This window comes from Onychostruthus taczanowskii, unplaced genomic scaffold, assembly GCF_017590055.1.
Source record: "Onychostruthus taczanowskii isolate IOZ18803 unplaced genomic scaffold, ASM1759005v1 scaffold4, whole genome shotgun sequence".
In the NCBI taxonomy this organism is placed as follows: Eukaryota; Metazoa; Chordata; class Aves; order Passeriformes; family Passeridae; genus Onychostruthus; species Onychostruthus taczanowskii.
This window is the reverse complement of record NW_024501459.1, coordinates 5,701,459-5,716,457: the sequence shown is the minus strand read 5'-3', so window position 1 is coordinate 5,716,457 and position 14,999 is coordinate 5,701,459. Positions and strand designations below refer to the sequence as shown.

Genomic DNA, 14,999 nt, shown 5'->3' with positions numbered 1-14,999 from the left:
ATTTGTGAAAGCACTGTGGTCTTTCCTCTGTGCACATCTGATTCCCATAAATATTAACAAGAGTTCTAGGCCATGTTTTTTGTGGTCTGTACTCTCAAGAGTTAAGATTTTGTAATGTTTGTAGACTTGTTGCCATCTTTTTTTGAAAATTGTTCTCTGATGTTTGTATCTGATGTTACATTACAAATAAAAAAGAACACACAAAAGTCAGAGCAGCTCCAGAGAGCAACAAATATGCAGGACAAAACATGATTTAAAAAACCCCCACACTTTACTACAAACACTTACTACTTCCTTGCACCACTTTCTGAATGACTTTTCCATGTACTTACCCAGCCCTGCTTTGAGCTACATTTTTTTTGCTTTGTAGAAGAAATAATTTGACTTCCGTTTATTTAAGTGCATAACCAAATGCATTTAATTATTTGAGTGTGCATGCATGGTCTTATAGAGTTAAATGATATGTTGGCCTGCTGTTTGGAAATAACATGGTATTAATGATTATTTTCCATTAGGTTGCCTTTCTAATTTCAGTTTGTAAATCACTAATGATAGAACATTTTCTGTGAAGAGCTAATTGTGAATATTACCTTGAGTCAGGACATAGGAACGTAACAAATACACTGCAGTGCATCCAGTGTGCTGTTGTTAGCAGTACCAATCAGGGGTGCTATGTAGAAAGAAGACATGAGCCCAACATGAGCCCACTTTTTGTTGTACTCCCCAGCCATCTACTGTCATGGGGCTAGGAGTGCTCTCTAACCTGTTTTCTTTACTGTTTATGACAGCAAGCTTGCAACCTGCTGTGTGAAAAATATGTCACTAATCCACTGTAATTATGGCCATCTTTAACACCAGCATTTTAAACACGTATCAGAAGTTCATTCTACTTTGGGTGTTAGCAACCCAGTACAAAATGATGGATCTTGTTCTGAGGACTCTGATGTGGAATTTAAATGTCCTTTAGCAGACCCTCAAAGTTACAGAGACCTTTAGACCAGAAAGTGCTGATTGCCTATTTTTCAGTTCCTTTAGTGATGTTGATTACTAAACCTGAACCTAGTCTGTGGGTTTCAACATTACTTTTACATATATATGTACTGCTGCACTAGACTAATTCTAGAGCTCTTAACATTTTATAGCAATTACACAGAGGTTTTGGTGTCACTTTTCTAGGTAATGCAGCCTTATCATAGGGAAATCTGTGCCCTGATGAATCTGCTGCTTAAGATAGGACAATCTCTTTCTGGATAAACTGGAGTCATTGCTTGAACAATTTGAAGTACTTGTTCATTTTCCTCTTTCTGGGGTTCAGCATTTTCCTTTCAGATCTGTTTAGAGAAAATGTGCTGTTGTCAGAACGCAGACAGATGTCAGATTAGGCTTCACCTCCAAGGGAATGTAACCTGCTGAATGCCAGAGCAGCTTCAGCCAAAACCTGTCTGTTGACACAGGCAAAGCCATGGTCCCTGGACCCCTGGGGAATGTCCTCAGTGCTGTAGTTCCAGGTACCAAGGGACAAGCTGGCTTTGACATGTCCAGCCAAGAGAATCCTCGTAGCTCTGAGGACACTGCCATCCCCACTGCAGTCACCACAACCAACTTCTCTTTCACATTTCCCTCTTAACATCAGGATTTTGGTTCGGGCTGTGGGACTCCGTGATCTCCCTCTAGTGGGGAGCTGCTGCGAACGCCAGGCTCTTCTGGAGAGAAGACCTCGGAGACCGAGATCTCATTATTTGGTCCTCTGGCTTTAAAATCCAAAGGCAAACCAAATGCGTAACAAAGCTTTTCATTCGTGATAAAATGCACACAACCAAGGAAATCCACGGGCTTAGTTCTAACAGGGAGCGCTTGTATGTCTACAAGTCGTGTAGCTGTGGGCAAATAGGTTATTTATATTAGTGTTCTCATGTAAAAATGATTTATTGTGTTTGCTAAGAATTTTTTTTTTTTTTGCCACAGCAGATGCCTTTGATCAAAACGAATAAAATTATTTGCGTGATAATCTGGAATTTAATTCAATTTACAATATGTTCATTTAAAAGTTTGTATTTACTTTTGGAATAACAGTCATCAAGACGAGTGCCTAAAATTCATATTGGAAAGAAATAAGTGGAGAGTGATTGCTTGAAGAACTGTTACTCCGAAATGCTGACATGCCTGACTGAACTCCTGTTGTGTAAGGGACAATAAGCATTTCACAGTGGCTGTTTCTGCACAGAAATAAAAAACAAAATAGGAAGATACACTGTTTTAAAACCTAATTTTGCTGAAGGTGGAAACAAAGTTAGCTATAAAAATGACATTTAAACTTCTTAGACACCTGACTGAACAAAACATTGAATGTGACTTTACAATGGAAATTGTCTAAGAGTTGGCAGATAAACTTCAAAGCAGCTGTGCTTACAATGTCGAAGCTCTACAGTGTTATCAGACCTAGGCACAGAGATTTACATTTACTTCTGGAAAAACTTATTTTCAAAATCCTTCCTTCCTTCCTTCCTTCCTTCCTTCCTTCCTTCCCCTTATGTCACTGTTTTCCAGCACTTTTCTCTTCCCCATCATCTCCCTCCCCTCCATTCTTTATTCCCTTTCCAACTTCCTCCTAGTCTGCCCTCCAGCTCTTTTCTCAAGCACTACTTCCCACATTATGCTGTGACACTTCACCACAACAGATTTTGTGTTTACTATCCAGTGTCTACTGCCTCTCAGGTATTCCTGAATTGGCTCCTTTGCTCTTTACCATATCTTTATTTCACCCTCACCCCTAAGGGTGAAATCCTCAAGCCACTTTTCTCTGTTCAACTTACTCTGTGTTTAACCTTTTCTGAAATCACTTCTACTCTTACTACTGACATTTGAATGATTTGTCTTGGGAGGTAGCTTGTGAGACAAGTGGCATTGTGATAGTACAGTCAGTCAGTCTAATGTGTGTTTGGACAGCCTATGTCCATAATAATTCTCCTACCTTGGGAAAGAGCTGAGGGACAGTGTTGGTGGATTTCATTAGCTGATATTATTTTAGTATTCAGATTGAGAGAGTTGTTAAATCATCATTACTATAGTCATTCACACCTTTGATGTAGATTTTTGTAACTGGCTGTACACCACTTTATCTGCAACATCTGGTTTTTTTTCCTTGGTGTTCCTGATGTTTACAATATGTATTATCAATAGTAAATCCACTTATCCCTGCATGTGCACACAAAACATGCTGAGGCTTTGTTAATTGATGTTAATTGCTGGTGTTTTTAATTACATGTTTCTCTATTGTTATGTTTGCACTGCTTTGTTTTAGCTTCATCTCATGCACTGGAACTCCACACTGTACAGCAGCATTGATGAGGCAGTAGGGAAGAAGCACGGCATAGCTATTATTGCTTTGTTTGTGCAGGTAAGTCTCCTGTGTTACACTTGTTATGATGCACTGTCATTTGTCTGAGGATAATGAGGTCCTTTCAATGTTATTTAATTTTTAATGATTTCATGAAAGAAAGCAATGTATGACTGCCGGTATTCTGTTTGCAAGATATTTTTCAGTCATGTCTTCTATATGTGCGCTAAGCAATCAATTCTTGTTTAAACAGGATATTGGAAGTATGTTAGTTAAAGAAGGGATAATACATAGTCAGGCACCTTTCTGGGACTCTGGCTATAAGCAAACATCCAATCTTCATTCCTCTGAGAGCAGAATGAGGGCTGTCAGGAGGGACAAGTGCTTCACTATCTCTGTGATGTATTTCTCTTAATTCCTGGCTGGGTCTGCTGTTCAGGGGTTGAGGATATAGACAGAGGAGAGGAGGAAAGATTAAAGAAAAGGCCTACAAAGCCATTGGCACTGCTGAAAACTGGTATTAGAATTGTGCTTTCCTGAGCACAGGGACAAGTGTGTTTCTTCACACAGGACAAATGTGAGGTGGAGTCGTATCACTTCTTCAGAGACTGAGTGTTAACAACAATTGCCAGAGACCCTCAGAAAAGCCTGCAATGAGGAGGCTTAAAGCTTCCTGGGGACAAAGTAGAATGAATTCTAGGAAGTTAGCACTATAATCTAATTGCTGTTGAAGGTTTTTCAAGGTCTGCACCCTATAAAGATTTTCAGTTTTAGTCCTCAAACACCAGATTCTCATCTTCCTCATGAGAAATGGCAAACTGTTTTATTTAAATGGGTTTGGAGGAAGAGGTTTAAAGTTCATCCTTAGATCAAATGAATTTTCTTGCACAGTGGTATTATTAATTTGTCGTATTTCATAACGAGTTTATGAGTGCCTTTGAGCTTTACCTCTGAATTTAAAGGTACGTTGGTTGCTGCCTCAACACTCAGATAGAACTGCTAAAAATGGAAGTTAGAAAGTCTTCAGCTTTGTGTCCTAGAGGGCTGTGTGATAATTGCTTATGTAAGTCACCTTCTTATTCCAGCAGAGGTAACCTTTGAGTCAGTTAGAAAGTTATATATAAGTTCTTAAATAAATTTGAAACTTCAATGATACATTTTCCATTTCTGGTCTGTCACCCACATCAGGGTTCATAAGCATCCCAAAAAGGCTCCCTCATTAGCCAAGAGATGCATAATTACTACTGACAAGGAAAAATAATATTTAAGCTGTTTATTAAAGAAAAATGAGGGGAAATTTGGTGACTATTTTTTTCTTGGTAAAGGCATGGAAAAATAATTTTGTACCATGGTTCTCAAAATACATTATTTTAAGGTCAATGAAAATATTTTCACTGATTTAAGTGACAGCCCTTGGGGATTATTAATTTAGAAGCTGCATCTTTGAAGTGACTTCAATGTCTTTTATGTACTTTGAAACGTTTGAAATTCCTAGAAGTAACAAAGTACCTTTTGTTGACATTCAGTTGTTTCCTTCCAATGGCTACTGTGTCATTCTATTCCAAGAGAAACAAAAAGCAAACAAACTTTTCCGGGTCTAGCTCTCCCATTCTCACTCATGCTGGTTTGTTTCCTCACCTTGTATTTGTACACGTTGGCAAAGAAAGCAAGTGGAAAGCCATTCTGCCTCTTCTGATTTTGTTCTGTCGGTAAAGCTAGGATCCTGGAATGGGTGATTTGAGTCAGAAGCAGCTGAGTTTAGTGTGCAGAGTGAGCAACGTCCATATAAAATTAGAATCTCTCGTCTCAGTGTTTCTCTAGAGCCCCATCTCCCGTGCCTCACAGGCGTTCAGTAGAGGCAGTGCTGCAGCCTGCTGGAGCCTGGCTTTCACTGGCACCATCCCAGAGATGCTGTGGGAGAGGTAATCTGCTGTTCTGTGCTCTGCAGGCACGAAAAAACTCCCCTGAGCTTCAGAGATACCTTGGGCCAGATTTGCAACGCTATGGGAACAAATTCAAAAATTTTCTGTTCTGCTTGTTCACTCTGTTCCTTTCTGTGTACTTTTCTGGCAAAAACCAGTAAGGACAAACTGTATCCTTGGCATCTATATTCCACAATACTGCATGATCTTGACTCCACATAGAACAGGTGCTGCACAACAGGGTTAATAAAAACCTACCAGACTTAATTTTGACTCTTTCTCTTGTTCTGTGAGTTGTCTCTGCTTAAAAGTTATTTAAGCCCTGTTTACTTTTGGCTGGTGGTTTTATAATGATTTAATTTTTGGAGCTGTCATGTATCAGTGTATTTGATTAACACAAGGTTGTGTAGCTAAACTAAAAACAGCTATAGTACTGACTGTTCTGGTTGACCTGTGTTTTGCCTCACAGTTTCTGAAATACCAAGATACTGAAATTCACCTTTGCTTGCTGTATTTCAGATAGGAAAAGAGCATGTGGGCCTAAAGGCTGTAACTGAAATTCTTCAGGACATCCAGTACAAGGTAAGGCATTGTCTGAAGCAATGCTTCCTTTAATGACCACAGAGACAATAAGCAAAGGGTTTGTAGGGAGTCAAGAGAAAGATTTCAGATGTGTCTCTGGTAAAACCATGTACAAAAACCATCATTTGGTGGCCAGCATGAAAACCTTAGCATTTTATTCTGATAATATTATTCAGCTAATATGTTTTTTTTTTTTTTTCTGGTGGCCAGAAAGTTTGATCTATACCAGTAACTGCTTGCAAGTCCTACCTTTTCAGTGATTTTCATGGAATGAGTGTGAGTGCCAGCACTGCAACATGCTTAGTGAGCACCAACAGCCATGTCTCCAAACTTAACTGGTTTTAGTTTGTAGAAGAAAAGAGCAGATGAAGTGAGCAACCCTATTAACTTGCAGGGAAATCAGCAAAAACACAATGCCAACTTGTCAAGTGGATTATATCTGGAGATTCTGAAGGACAGGTAGTAATCCTTGCAGGACTGACGAGATTTGAGTGCTCTCCAAAATGTTGACACTATCTTAAATGACCTTGGGCAAGTTACTTTCAACTCTTTGCTTCATGATCTGTAACATAGAAATAATCATACATTCCTTTGATTTTAAAAGGAATTTGAGATGTATTGATGACACATATTTTTATTGGTCTGAAGAGATTACCATGCTGAAGTGCAGAAAAATAAGAAAGGAATTGAAATCTTTTAGTCAAATGCTATACGGTAAACTTCAGGCATGATGTTTAATATTATAAACTCTTTATTTATGAAAGTATCAGAGGAAACAATAGTGTATGGAACTCTAATTTCATTACTGAGACAACATCCGAGCAGAGGAAGGTCATGAGAGGCCTCACCATTATGGGGACTGTGTTATAATTGTCTCTTTCAAAGGCATCAAACACACTTTGGCACACATAACATTTTATTGTATTAAATATGTAGGACCAGCATTATTTTATTAAGTGTTATCCACATCAGTTAAGTAAAGCTCACTTTGGCCCTTGGTTTTTTTAACTTTTTTTTTGTATGAAACCCCTGAATTTCATATAGAGAATTTCAAGGCTGGGAGCTTAAAGAAGTCCAGGTGCTAAAGGTAGAAAGTTAACAAATTGCTGGGATAAGCTTGAAAATGAAATAAAAAATAGGATAAAAATACATGTTTGTGTAGCTGCAAGGAGAAATGCAGTGATGATTAAATGGGTGCTCTTAGTGAGGTTGCTTTCCACAGGAATTCAAGTCTTAATGGTAAAAGAACACAGAATGTGTTTTACCTTGGCATTCATCAGCGTTTTAATTAGAAGCTAGAGATGAGACTGACTTGTATTCATTTTTTCAGGGAAAGTCCAAAACAATACCCTGTTTTAATCCCAACTCTTTATTGCCAGGTAGGTGCCTTTGCTTACTTTTGCACTTTTTTACTTTTTGTGTGTGGATTAGTAGCCAATTGCAGGGGCTGAGACAATCCTAAAGCCTAGCCTAAACTGCAAGCCTGAGTGATCCCATAGGGTGGTAATGCACATCCTGACAGGGGTAGTCGTGAATTCCCATTGGAATTTAGTGTAAATCTGCACCTTTGTCATGTGAGTGGGATGTATTTCTGTAGTGTGTGCACTGCTGAAAACAACATGGCCAGCTTTGTTGAGGATTTACCCACCCATCCAGAGAGACAACTGTGTGTATTCCTTTCTCTACTTGGGCATAAAATAGGGAGTGTAAGGCTACTCAATTAAGAAGGTAATATTTTTGGCAGAATCAAAAGACAATGCCATTGTGCAATGGCAGTTGTATAGCAAAAAAGGAGAAGGGACAAAGGGAGGAAAATTCAAACTTACGTAGCTAAAAGAGAGTAACAGTAAGAAATGTGATGTTAAAAAAAACATTTCTAAAGAAAAATGTTTCTGCAAGGAATCCATTTGAGCTAAACTCTGTCATAGTGTCAAGATCTTGAATTTTTCAAAGCAGCCCAGGTCTACATTAAGCTATATTAATTATATGAAAAGAATATTGTTTAGGTTGCAAAGTCAAGTCTCAGCAACGAGGAATTGCAGGAATTAAGGCAGCCTGTGCCTCTCATGCATAACCACTATGAAACATCACCTGATTGCATGACCATAAGCTATTTTTCACAGCATCCCTGCCTCACAGTTCCTGTTTGATGCTGATCAAGTCACATAAACAAAAATGCTCACAGGTCATCTCTAACTATGTGTTCCTCATTTTCCAGGTGCCCGACTTGAGATCATGGGGTCTGATTTGCAGAAGTGCTGAGTGCTTACACCTCCAAGAGAAGTCAATGGGAGCAGTGCTCTGACTGTATTATGTCCTATAGAAAGTTAAATACTCTGAGAAATCAGGTTCTAAGCATGTCATATTGAACATCTCAAATGAATAGATGCATTTGACCTCATCTTCTCTGCCTCAGTTCCCCAGCTGTAAATTGAGGGGGATAATCTATCCTTCCTCACCACTCTGGGGTATGGGAGGATAAATTAATTATTTAAGCTCTCAGGCACTGGAGAAATGAGTGTATTAGAAATATGAAAAATGAGAAAATATTCTAACAAGCAAGATTTCAATAGCATAGGAAAAAGAATTCCAAATTCCTCATATTGTACTGAGAATTCTAAATAATATTATGTACTTTTCAAAACAAAATAATCTGTCTTTGCAAGTAAACGATGAAAGGTTCTCCAGAAAAGACACACATGACCATGTGACAGCACTGTATCATGATGCATGCACAGGATGGGCTGAATTAATTCTTGCAGTTCTTAACTTTTGAGTGTTTGATAATGCAACTTGCTGTCAATGGATTTGCTACATCATTTCCTAGCTGAGAAAGAAAATTGCACCAACAAAAGAAAATCCATTTGCTGACAGTCACAAGCTTTGTTAGTAAGATTTAATTCTACTGGTATTCCTCTGAGCTAGTAGTGAAATGACAGTAATGTGTTAGTTCCACCAAGCAGGTTTATCTGTTTCCAGTATCCCATTCTGCCCTTGTCAAGCAAGACACAACCTTTCCCCTGGTGCTCCATGCCATGATTAACCACCCTTTTTCTCCCTAGTTTCTCTCTAGGTTTGTTTCTTGAGAAACCTCTTTTCTCAAGAAAAGACAGGCAGTTTTCTCTCCTTTTTTTAGTACTTTTTAGGCTCTATGGCCTACAGCAGCAAAAGAAAGCCCTGTGCTGTCTCACTTATGGAGTGTAATGTGATTGGAATCTATGAGAAATTAAAATTAAAATAATGAAAATCAAATGTGTTTTATGTAGAGTTAAAACTCTGCATGCACAAAATTTTGCACAAATTTTTCAGCGACAACTGTTTATCCTAACAGTTATTTATAAAACTATTAACAAATATATAAACTTAAGGAATTATGTAATTGTAAGGTAAACCTTGATGTTTTTTCCCCTCTGAAATTCAACTCACTTTTCCAAAGGTAGGAAGCACCAGTGCATCTCAAAAAATATGTCACCAGAATTGCAAAGTGAAAAGTTCTTCTTCAGCTGAATTTTCATTGATATTTTTTTCTAAAGCATGAAATAAAATTAATTCTTAAGACATATCCTAAATGTGGAGATCAGTTAAAATTCAATCACCACAGACCCTCTGCCTTCAAAATACAGCTCTTTTTAGCTTTTGACATTAGCAGGAATTACTTTATTCCCATAACATTGCTTATTTGCTGTGTTAATTTCAAGAGCTGTGCACTTGTTATTTTTCACATCTACAGAGTGGCATATTCACATCTAAAATGCTCATCTTCAGGGGAACTTCTTGTAATATAATGACCACAAGCTCATATACATTCGTATGAGGAAGCAGTGGGCAGTGCTTGGCAGGTTATAAATTCACACCTTAGCTTCTGCTTACTAACTTCATCATGTGAGTGAGCCCACAGCTGTCATAAGCTGTCACTGAAAGACACCATTATCTTCCTAATAGTCATTAAAATTCCACGTTTCTTTTGATTTCAGATCCTCTTCTGCGTGACTACTGGGTGTATGAGGGCTCTCTAACCATTCCACCCTGCAGTGAAGGTGTCACCTGGATATTATTTCGCTATCCTTTGACTGTGTCCCAAGTGCAGGTAACAGCTGTGCTCAAATTGACCTTGGAATATGGTTATAGCTAAAGGTTATAGCGTGCAAATGTATATATCAGAACGTTATGTCTGTTCTCCTTAAAGATCCCATTAGATCAGTACGTGGCTTTTCAAGTAAAGGTCAAACCTTTTGAGTCACTGAAAGCAACGCAAAGGTCAGAGATGAAAATTCTTGTTATCATTTATCATCTGCATTTAAAATAATTCTTATATTTAAGTCAACAAAAAAGAAAAAAAGGAACTCAATGGGCAAAATAAATTCAATTCTTTGTAATTGTAAGCTTTCAATATCACTGCTTTTCAACGTTAAAGGAAAAAAAAAAGCACAGGGAGGCACTGTGTCCTGCAGAATGAGAAACATTAATGTAGTACAGATTGGCTAGATTGCACTGAACTATATTTAATTTATCTGGCTCTTTTAAAATTCAGTTTTATAATAAATGCCAAATGGAATCTACCTATTTAAATTTGATTTCACATGTATGTAGCTTAAAATGTTTGGGTTTTTTTTTTCTTAAATTAAATCTAACATTTCTGAGCCTTTCAATGTACAATTTTTCAAATCTTTCTACAAATAATCCCACTAAAAGCAATGAAACCTCCTGATGAATATTCTCCCACAGTCTGTGAATCCCAGCTGGAGGAATGTGCATTTAATTTAAGTGAACCCACCTAGAATCCCTGAAGCTCAATGCATTCATTTTCATTGCCTGCTCTGAAGCATGTATAAAAAGTATAAAAGGTGATAAATTAAATTATTTCAGCTTTAATAATTTAAAATTTTAACACAATATTCTAACACAATATTTTAACATTTTTAACAATTTAAAATTGGCAGCATTTCTTGTTTTATGTAAACTGAATTCTAGGTCTAATCATAGGATAGCTCCCAATAAGTTATTTGTCTGATAGCTGCAAATTAAATGCATCCCATCATGAGTCTGTTATTTGTTTATGAAAAACTAAGACTTGTGGCTGCTTACTATTGAGTAAATGCATTACTTACTACTGAGTAAACAGCATTCTGTAAGCATTATTTGATTCAGAATAACTTTTAAAGACAGAGTGCATTCTGTAACTTGTCAGCTAATTGTCCAGATGGGATATTGATAAATAATAAATAATATTGATAAATAATATTAATTAATAAGATGTATAAAGTCCAGCTATTACAGCTGAGACATAGTATGATGTTGCTAATTGCAGATTTTGTAGTGTCTATTCCTTTTTAATCCAGTCAGTGCACAGAGGAGAGCCCAGTTTAATCCATCCACGTGTAGCAGGAGACAGCAAGAGGGTTAACAAAAGAGGAATTAAGAAGAGAAATGCAACTTTAGTTAGTATTACTGTGTGCTAATTTACCACAAGCAAGCAGGATATTGGAATCTTGTGTGAAGGGGATAAGACTCCTGAAAAGAATATTGTGCCTGGGGAAAAGAGTGACCCGTAGTGCCTGGGGCAAAGACTGAGATTCACAGCCATGGCCTTTGTTAGGTGAGGGGTAGCTGCTTTGTGTTCCTGCATTTCTTTGGTAGGTGCAAACCCGATCCAAAAACGTTGCAGTGATGGAGGGCATGCAAGCCATGGAGGAGCTTTTCCCTCCCACTGGCACTGTACACAGGTGAGAGGTGGCACAGGAGTCCACTGATGGATTGGAGCAGACTCACACCAGGATGATCCACTATACTTGTCATAGATAAGCATCAATTAGAAAAACATTCCTCTGTGATATTTATGATTGCAGCATTAAAGTTAAGGTTGTGCAGGCAAGATAATTATTAAGAACTTGAAAGGCTTTTGCCAAGGGGTAAAAAAGGGACATAAAAAAAATTATGTTTCATCAGATATTGCTTTCAGATGTCAATGATAAATAAATATGTCAATGAAAAATAAATATGGGGTAGGTGATGATTCTGGGATTTGTAAATTAAAAGGTATTGTGAGGTCTCCATGATGCGCAAATTATGATTTTGTTGGTTCTAGCTAAAATTTCAAGATTTTAAATTGTAATTACCATTTTGGCTGCAATGAACTATCTGGCCTCTTTTGTGCATGTGAGCATGAGTGCCTATGAGAGATTTCATTTAATCACAGAAACACAGAATGATTGGGGTTGGAAGGGACCTCTGGAGAGCATCCATTCCAAATGCCCTGCTAAAGCAGGTTCATCTACAGCAAGTTGCCCAGGAGAGATTAAGGAGAGATTAGAAATGCAAGGGCTTTTGTCTGTGGAAAATAAGAGGATGTAGTATAGGATATACCATTTTGAATCTTCCGTGGAAGGCTGGTAGAGGTATTTCATTTTATTAAGCCAGCTTGTAGTATTAAATCATAGATTTCAGTGCAAATGCATTTCTAATAGGTTTAAGTACATTATTTTTACATTTGTCACTACCTTGTAGAAATTTCTTCTCTGGGATACTAATGAAATGTCAAGTGCTTTATATAATACTAGTAGCATCTGTGGTTATAGCCAGTGAGAGAAAAATTCAAGGCCATTTTCATTTTTCAGGCCATGAAATAATCAAGTTCTGAGTGTCAGTAACAAGTAAATAAAGAATTACATAATATAATATGGAATAGGTTTTGTTTCTTTCCTCTGATCAAACTAGTTCATATATTGGAGTCGATATGCTAATTTTCTGCAATTAACACAGCAATATGGATCAGCTTAACAAACTGCCGGTCATAAGGGCAAAAAATGAATAAAATTGCCTTCTGTTTCATGGTCACACTCATAAAATATTTTCACATTTTCTTATTTTGAAACAATGAAGTAACCATTTTGACATAGGCACAATGGGCTGACCATTACAAAATAGAGAATCTTTTTTTTACCGGGAGACATTTTCAGATAGTAAAGTCCAGATGATGAATAGATATGTTACTGATCTAAGTCAAAGTTAAGTGAAAGGAGATCTGAGTGTGCTGATTATACAAACAGCAAAAGAGGAATTGAGGACTGCAGCATCAGGATGTGCTTTCCTGGAGTCCTGAGGAATGCTGTTTCCTCATTGGAAGTAATTTTCTTTGTTATGAGACTTCACTTCCATGAAAAAGTCCTTCATGGGTTATTCTGTGCATATTCCTGTCCTCCTATTGTGATTTTTTTTTGTCATCCTCACTTGATTTATGTTGAAATGCACAGCCCAAAGAACTGTGTTGATTCTTTTTGTAAGATACATGGCACATGCATGTACCTGCTGAAATGCAGTAGGAGAAAACTCCTATTAGGCCAGTAAAAACCAGGAAATAATTGAAAAAGACTTAGTCATGCTTCTGTCCACTATACTAAAAAAAAAAAAAAAGAAAAAAAAAAAAAAAGGGACATTTGTGAATAAATGCTTTGTGGTTCACTGAAGACCAAGTGCATTGTCTAAGCCACTCAGAATAGGGATTTTAAACAATGATGCAGAAGGAGCTGTTGTTTTGCTGTATTCATTGTCAGAGATAACTGGTCTTTTATTGAGCGGCATGGTCTCTAGTCCTTTTGTCTACCTCATTCAGAATTAAAAACTACCAAAGGACAGACAGAGTAACTACCATATGGAGCTGTAGTGGGAAATGTGCAAAATTTATGTAAACTAAAATAAAGCACTCAGAGCTTCATGGTATTTTGGGTGCTGCAAAGTAGATCCATGCTCTTGGAAGATGTCATGGATACATGTAAAAATTTCAAACAGAAGAATAATGCTTCTACACTTCATATCAAAGAAATGCTTATAGAAAACATGCAAATTCTAGTATTGTGTGCTCTATTCTTCAGCAAATGTGTAAGTGAAACAGAAGAATGCTCAGGATCTGAATACAATGAGTGGTAAAAAAAATTCTACACAAAGTGAACATGAATGGTTTTACTCAGTAGAAATGCAACTGTTCACAGTTGTGGATTTGCCTTCTACACTGGTTAGATCTTAATCCCAAATTTCAGTGTGAACAGGCTTGGGTCATCCTTAATGTCTTCTGGATGGGAGAAGAATTTTTAAAGTAGCCATTCCTGGTAAAAGTATGTGACTATCCAAGGGTACTTAGCCATATGCCTCTAAAACATCTGTTTCACTGGCAGTCCTGCAGGGTGTACTCCACAGCATTGACTTATGAGGGGCTGGGAGGAGATGGTGAGCAGTGAAACAGGATCAGCAGGGCACACATATATCTTGGTTTGAAAAGACAGGTGTGTGCTAAGGAAGGCAGGAGCTTCCCCTGAAATGGAAAATATAAACTCCCTCCCTCCAAATTACAACTTTGAAATTAAGGGGCTCTCAGACAAAGATATGGGAATAGGAATAACAGTTCTTTACCAGTAAAATATAAAAAAAATACTAACACAACAGTACAAGAGAAAAAAAAAATAAACTATTGACAGAGTCAGAACATAACCTGACACTCTGTTGGTCAGGGTGTCGGTGGCAGTCCGATTGAATGGTGGCTGCAGTCCTCACATCTGGAGTAACAGATGTGGTTATGTTGAAGCAGTCTGTAGAAGAGTGTAGTTTTCCTCGGAAGTCTGGTGGTGGTGTGGATGGGCCTGGTCTTCCTCTGTGAATCCAGTGGAGAAGAAAGCTGCTCCTCTGGGAATCCAGTGGGGAAAGGCTGACCGTGATGTTCCAAATATCAGATGATATCCAGTTAGGAATGCTTGGCTCTTCCCTCTGGGCAGTGCACCTCACAATGGGATGCTGTAATTTTTATCAGCCATGCAGTGACACTCAATGGCCCAATAACAGAAGGTATTTCCTGGAGGGAGGATTGGTTGTGGAAGAGATAAAGAAAAACTGCCCAATTAACAGAAGATCACTGCCCCACCTCTAACAGATGGGAATAGAACACACATCAGCTACCTTTCAACCTGAGACAACATATTACCTTGCCACATGGAATTTTAATGGGGAAAGTTGTGTTGGCACAGCTGATGTCCTTTTCTGACAGAAGTACTTCTCATGGGTAGAGCAAATCACCATGTAGTAGAGGGTCTCTGTCACAGCAGTCCATGGAAGGAACAACTAAACAAGGAGGGTGTTGATTGCAGAAGAAATTCCCCCTTGGAGCAGAGCTG

General features: G+C 37.9%; 1 protein-coding gene across 1 annotated transcript in view; it reads left to right on the top strand.

The window, feature by feature from the left end:
* The window catches only part of CA8 (carbonic anhydrase 8), a 47,988-nt gene that overhangs the window by 19,184 nt on the left and 13,805 nt on the right, over positions 1-14,999 (top strand). Inside the window, exons 4-7 of the mRNA XM_041413056.1 lie at positions 3,302-3,397; positions 5,779-5,841; positions 7,172-7,220; positions 9,816-9,928. Coding sequence (XP_041268990.1) covers positions 3,302-3,397; positions 5,779-5,841; positions 7,172-7,220; positions 9,816-9,928 — 321 coding nt within the window. The remainder of the gene's footprint in view (positions 1-3,301; positions 3,398-5,778; positions 5,842-7,171; positions 7,221-9,815; positions 9,929-14,999) is intronic.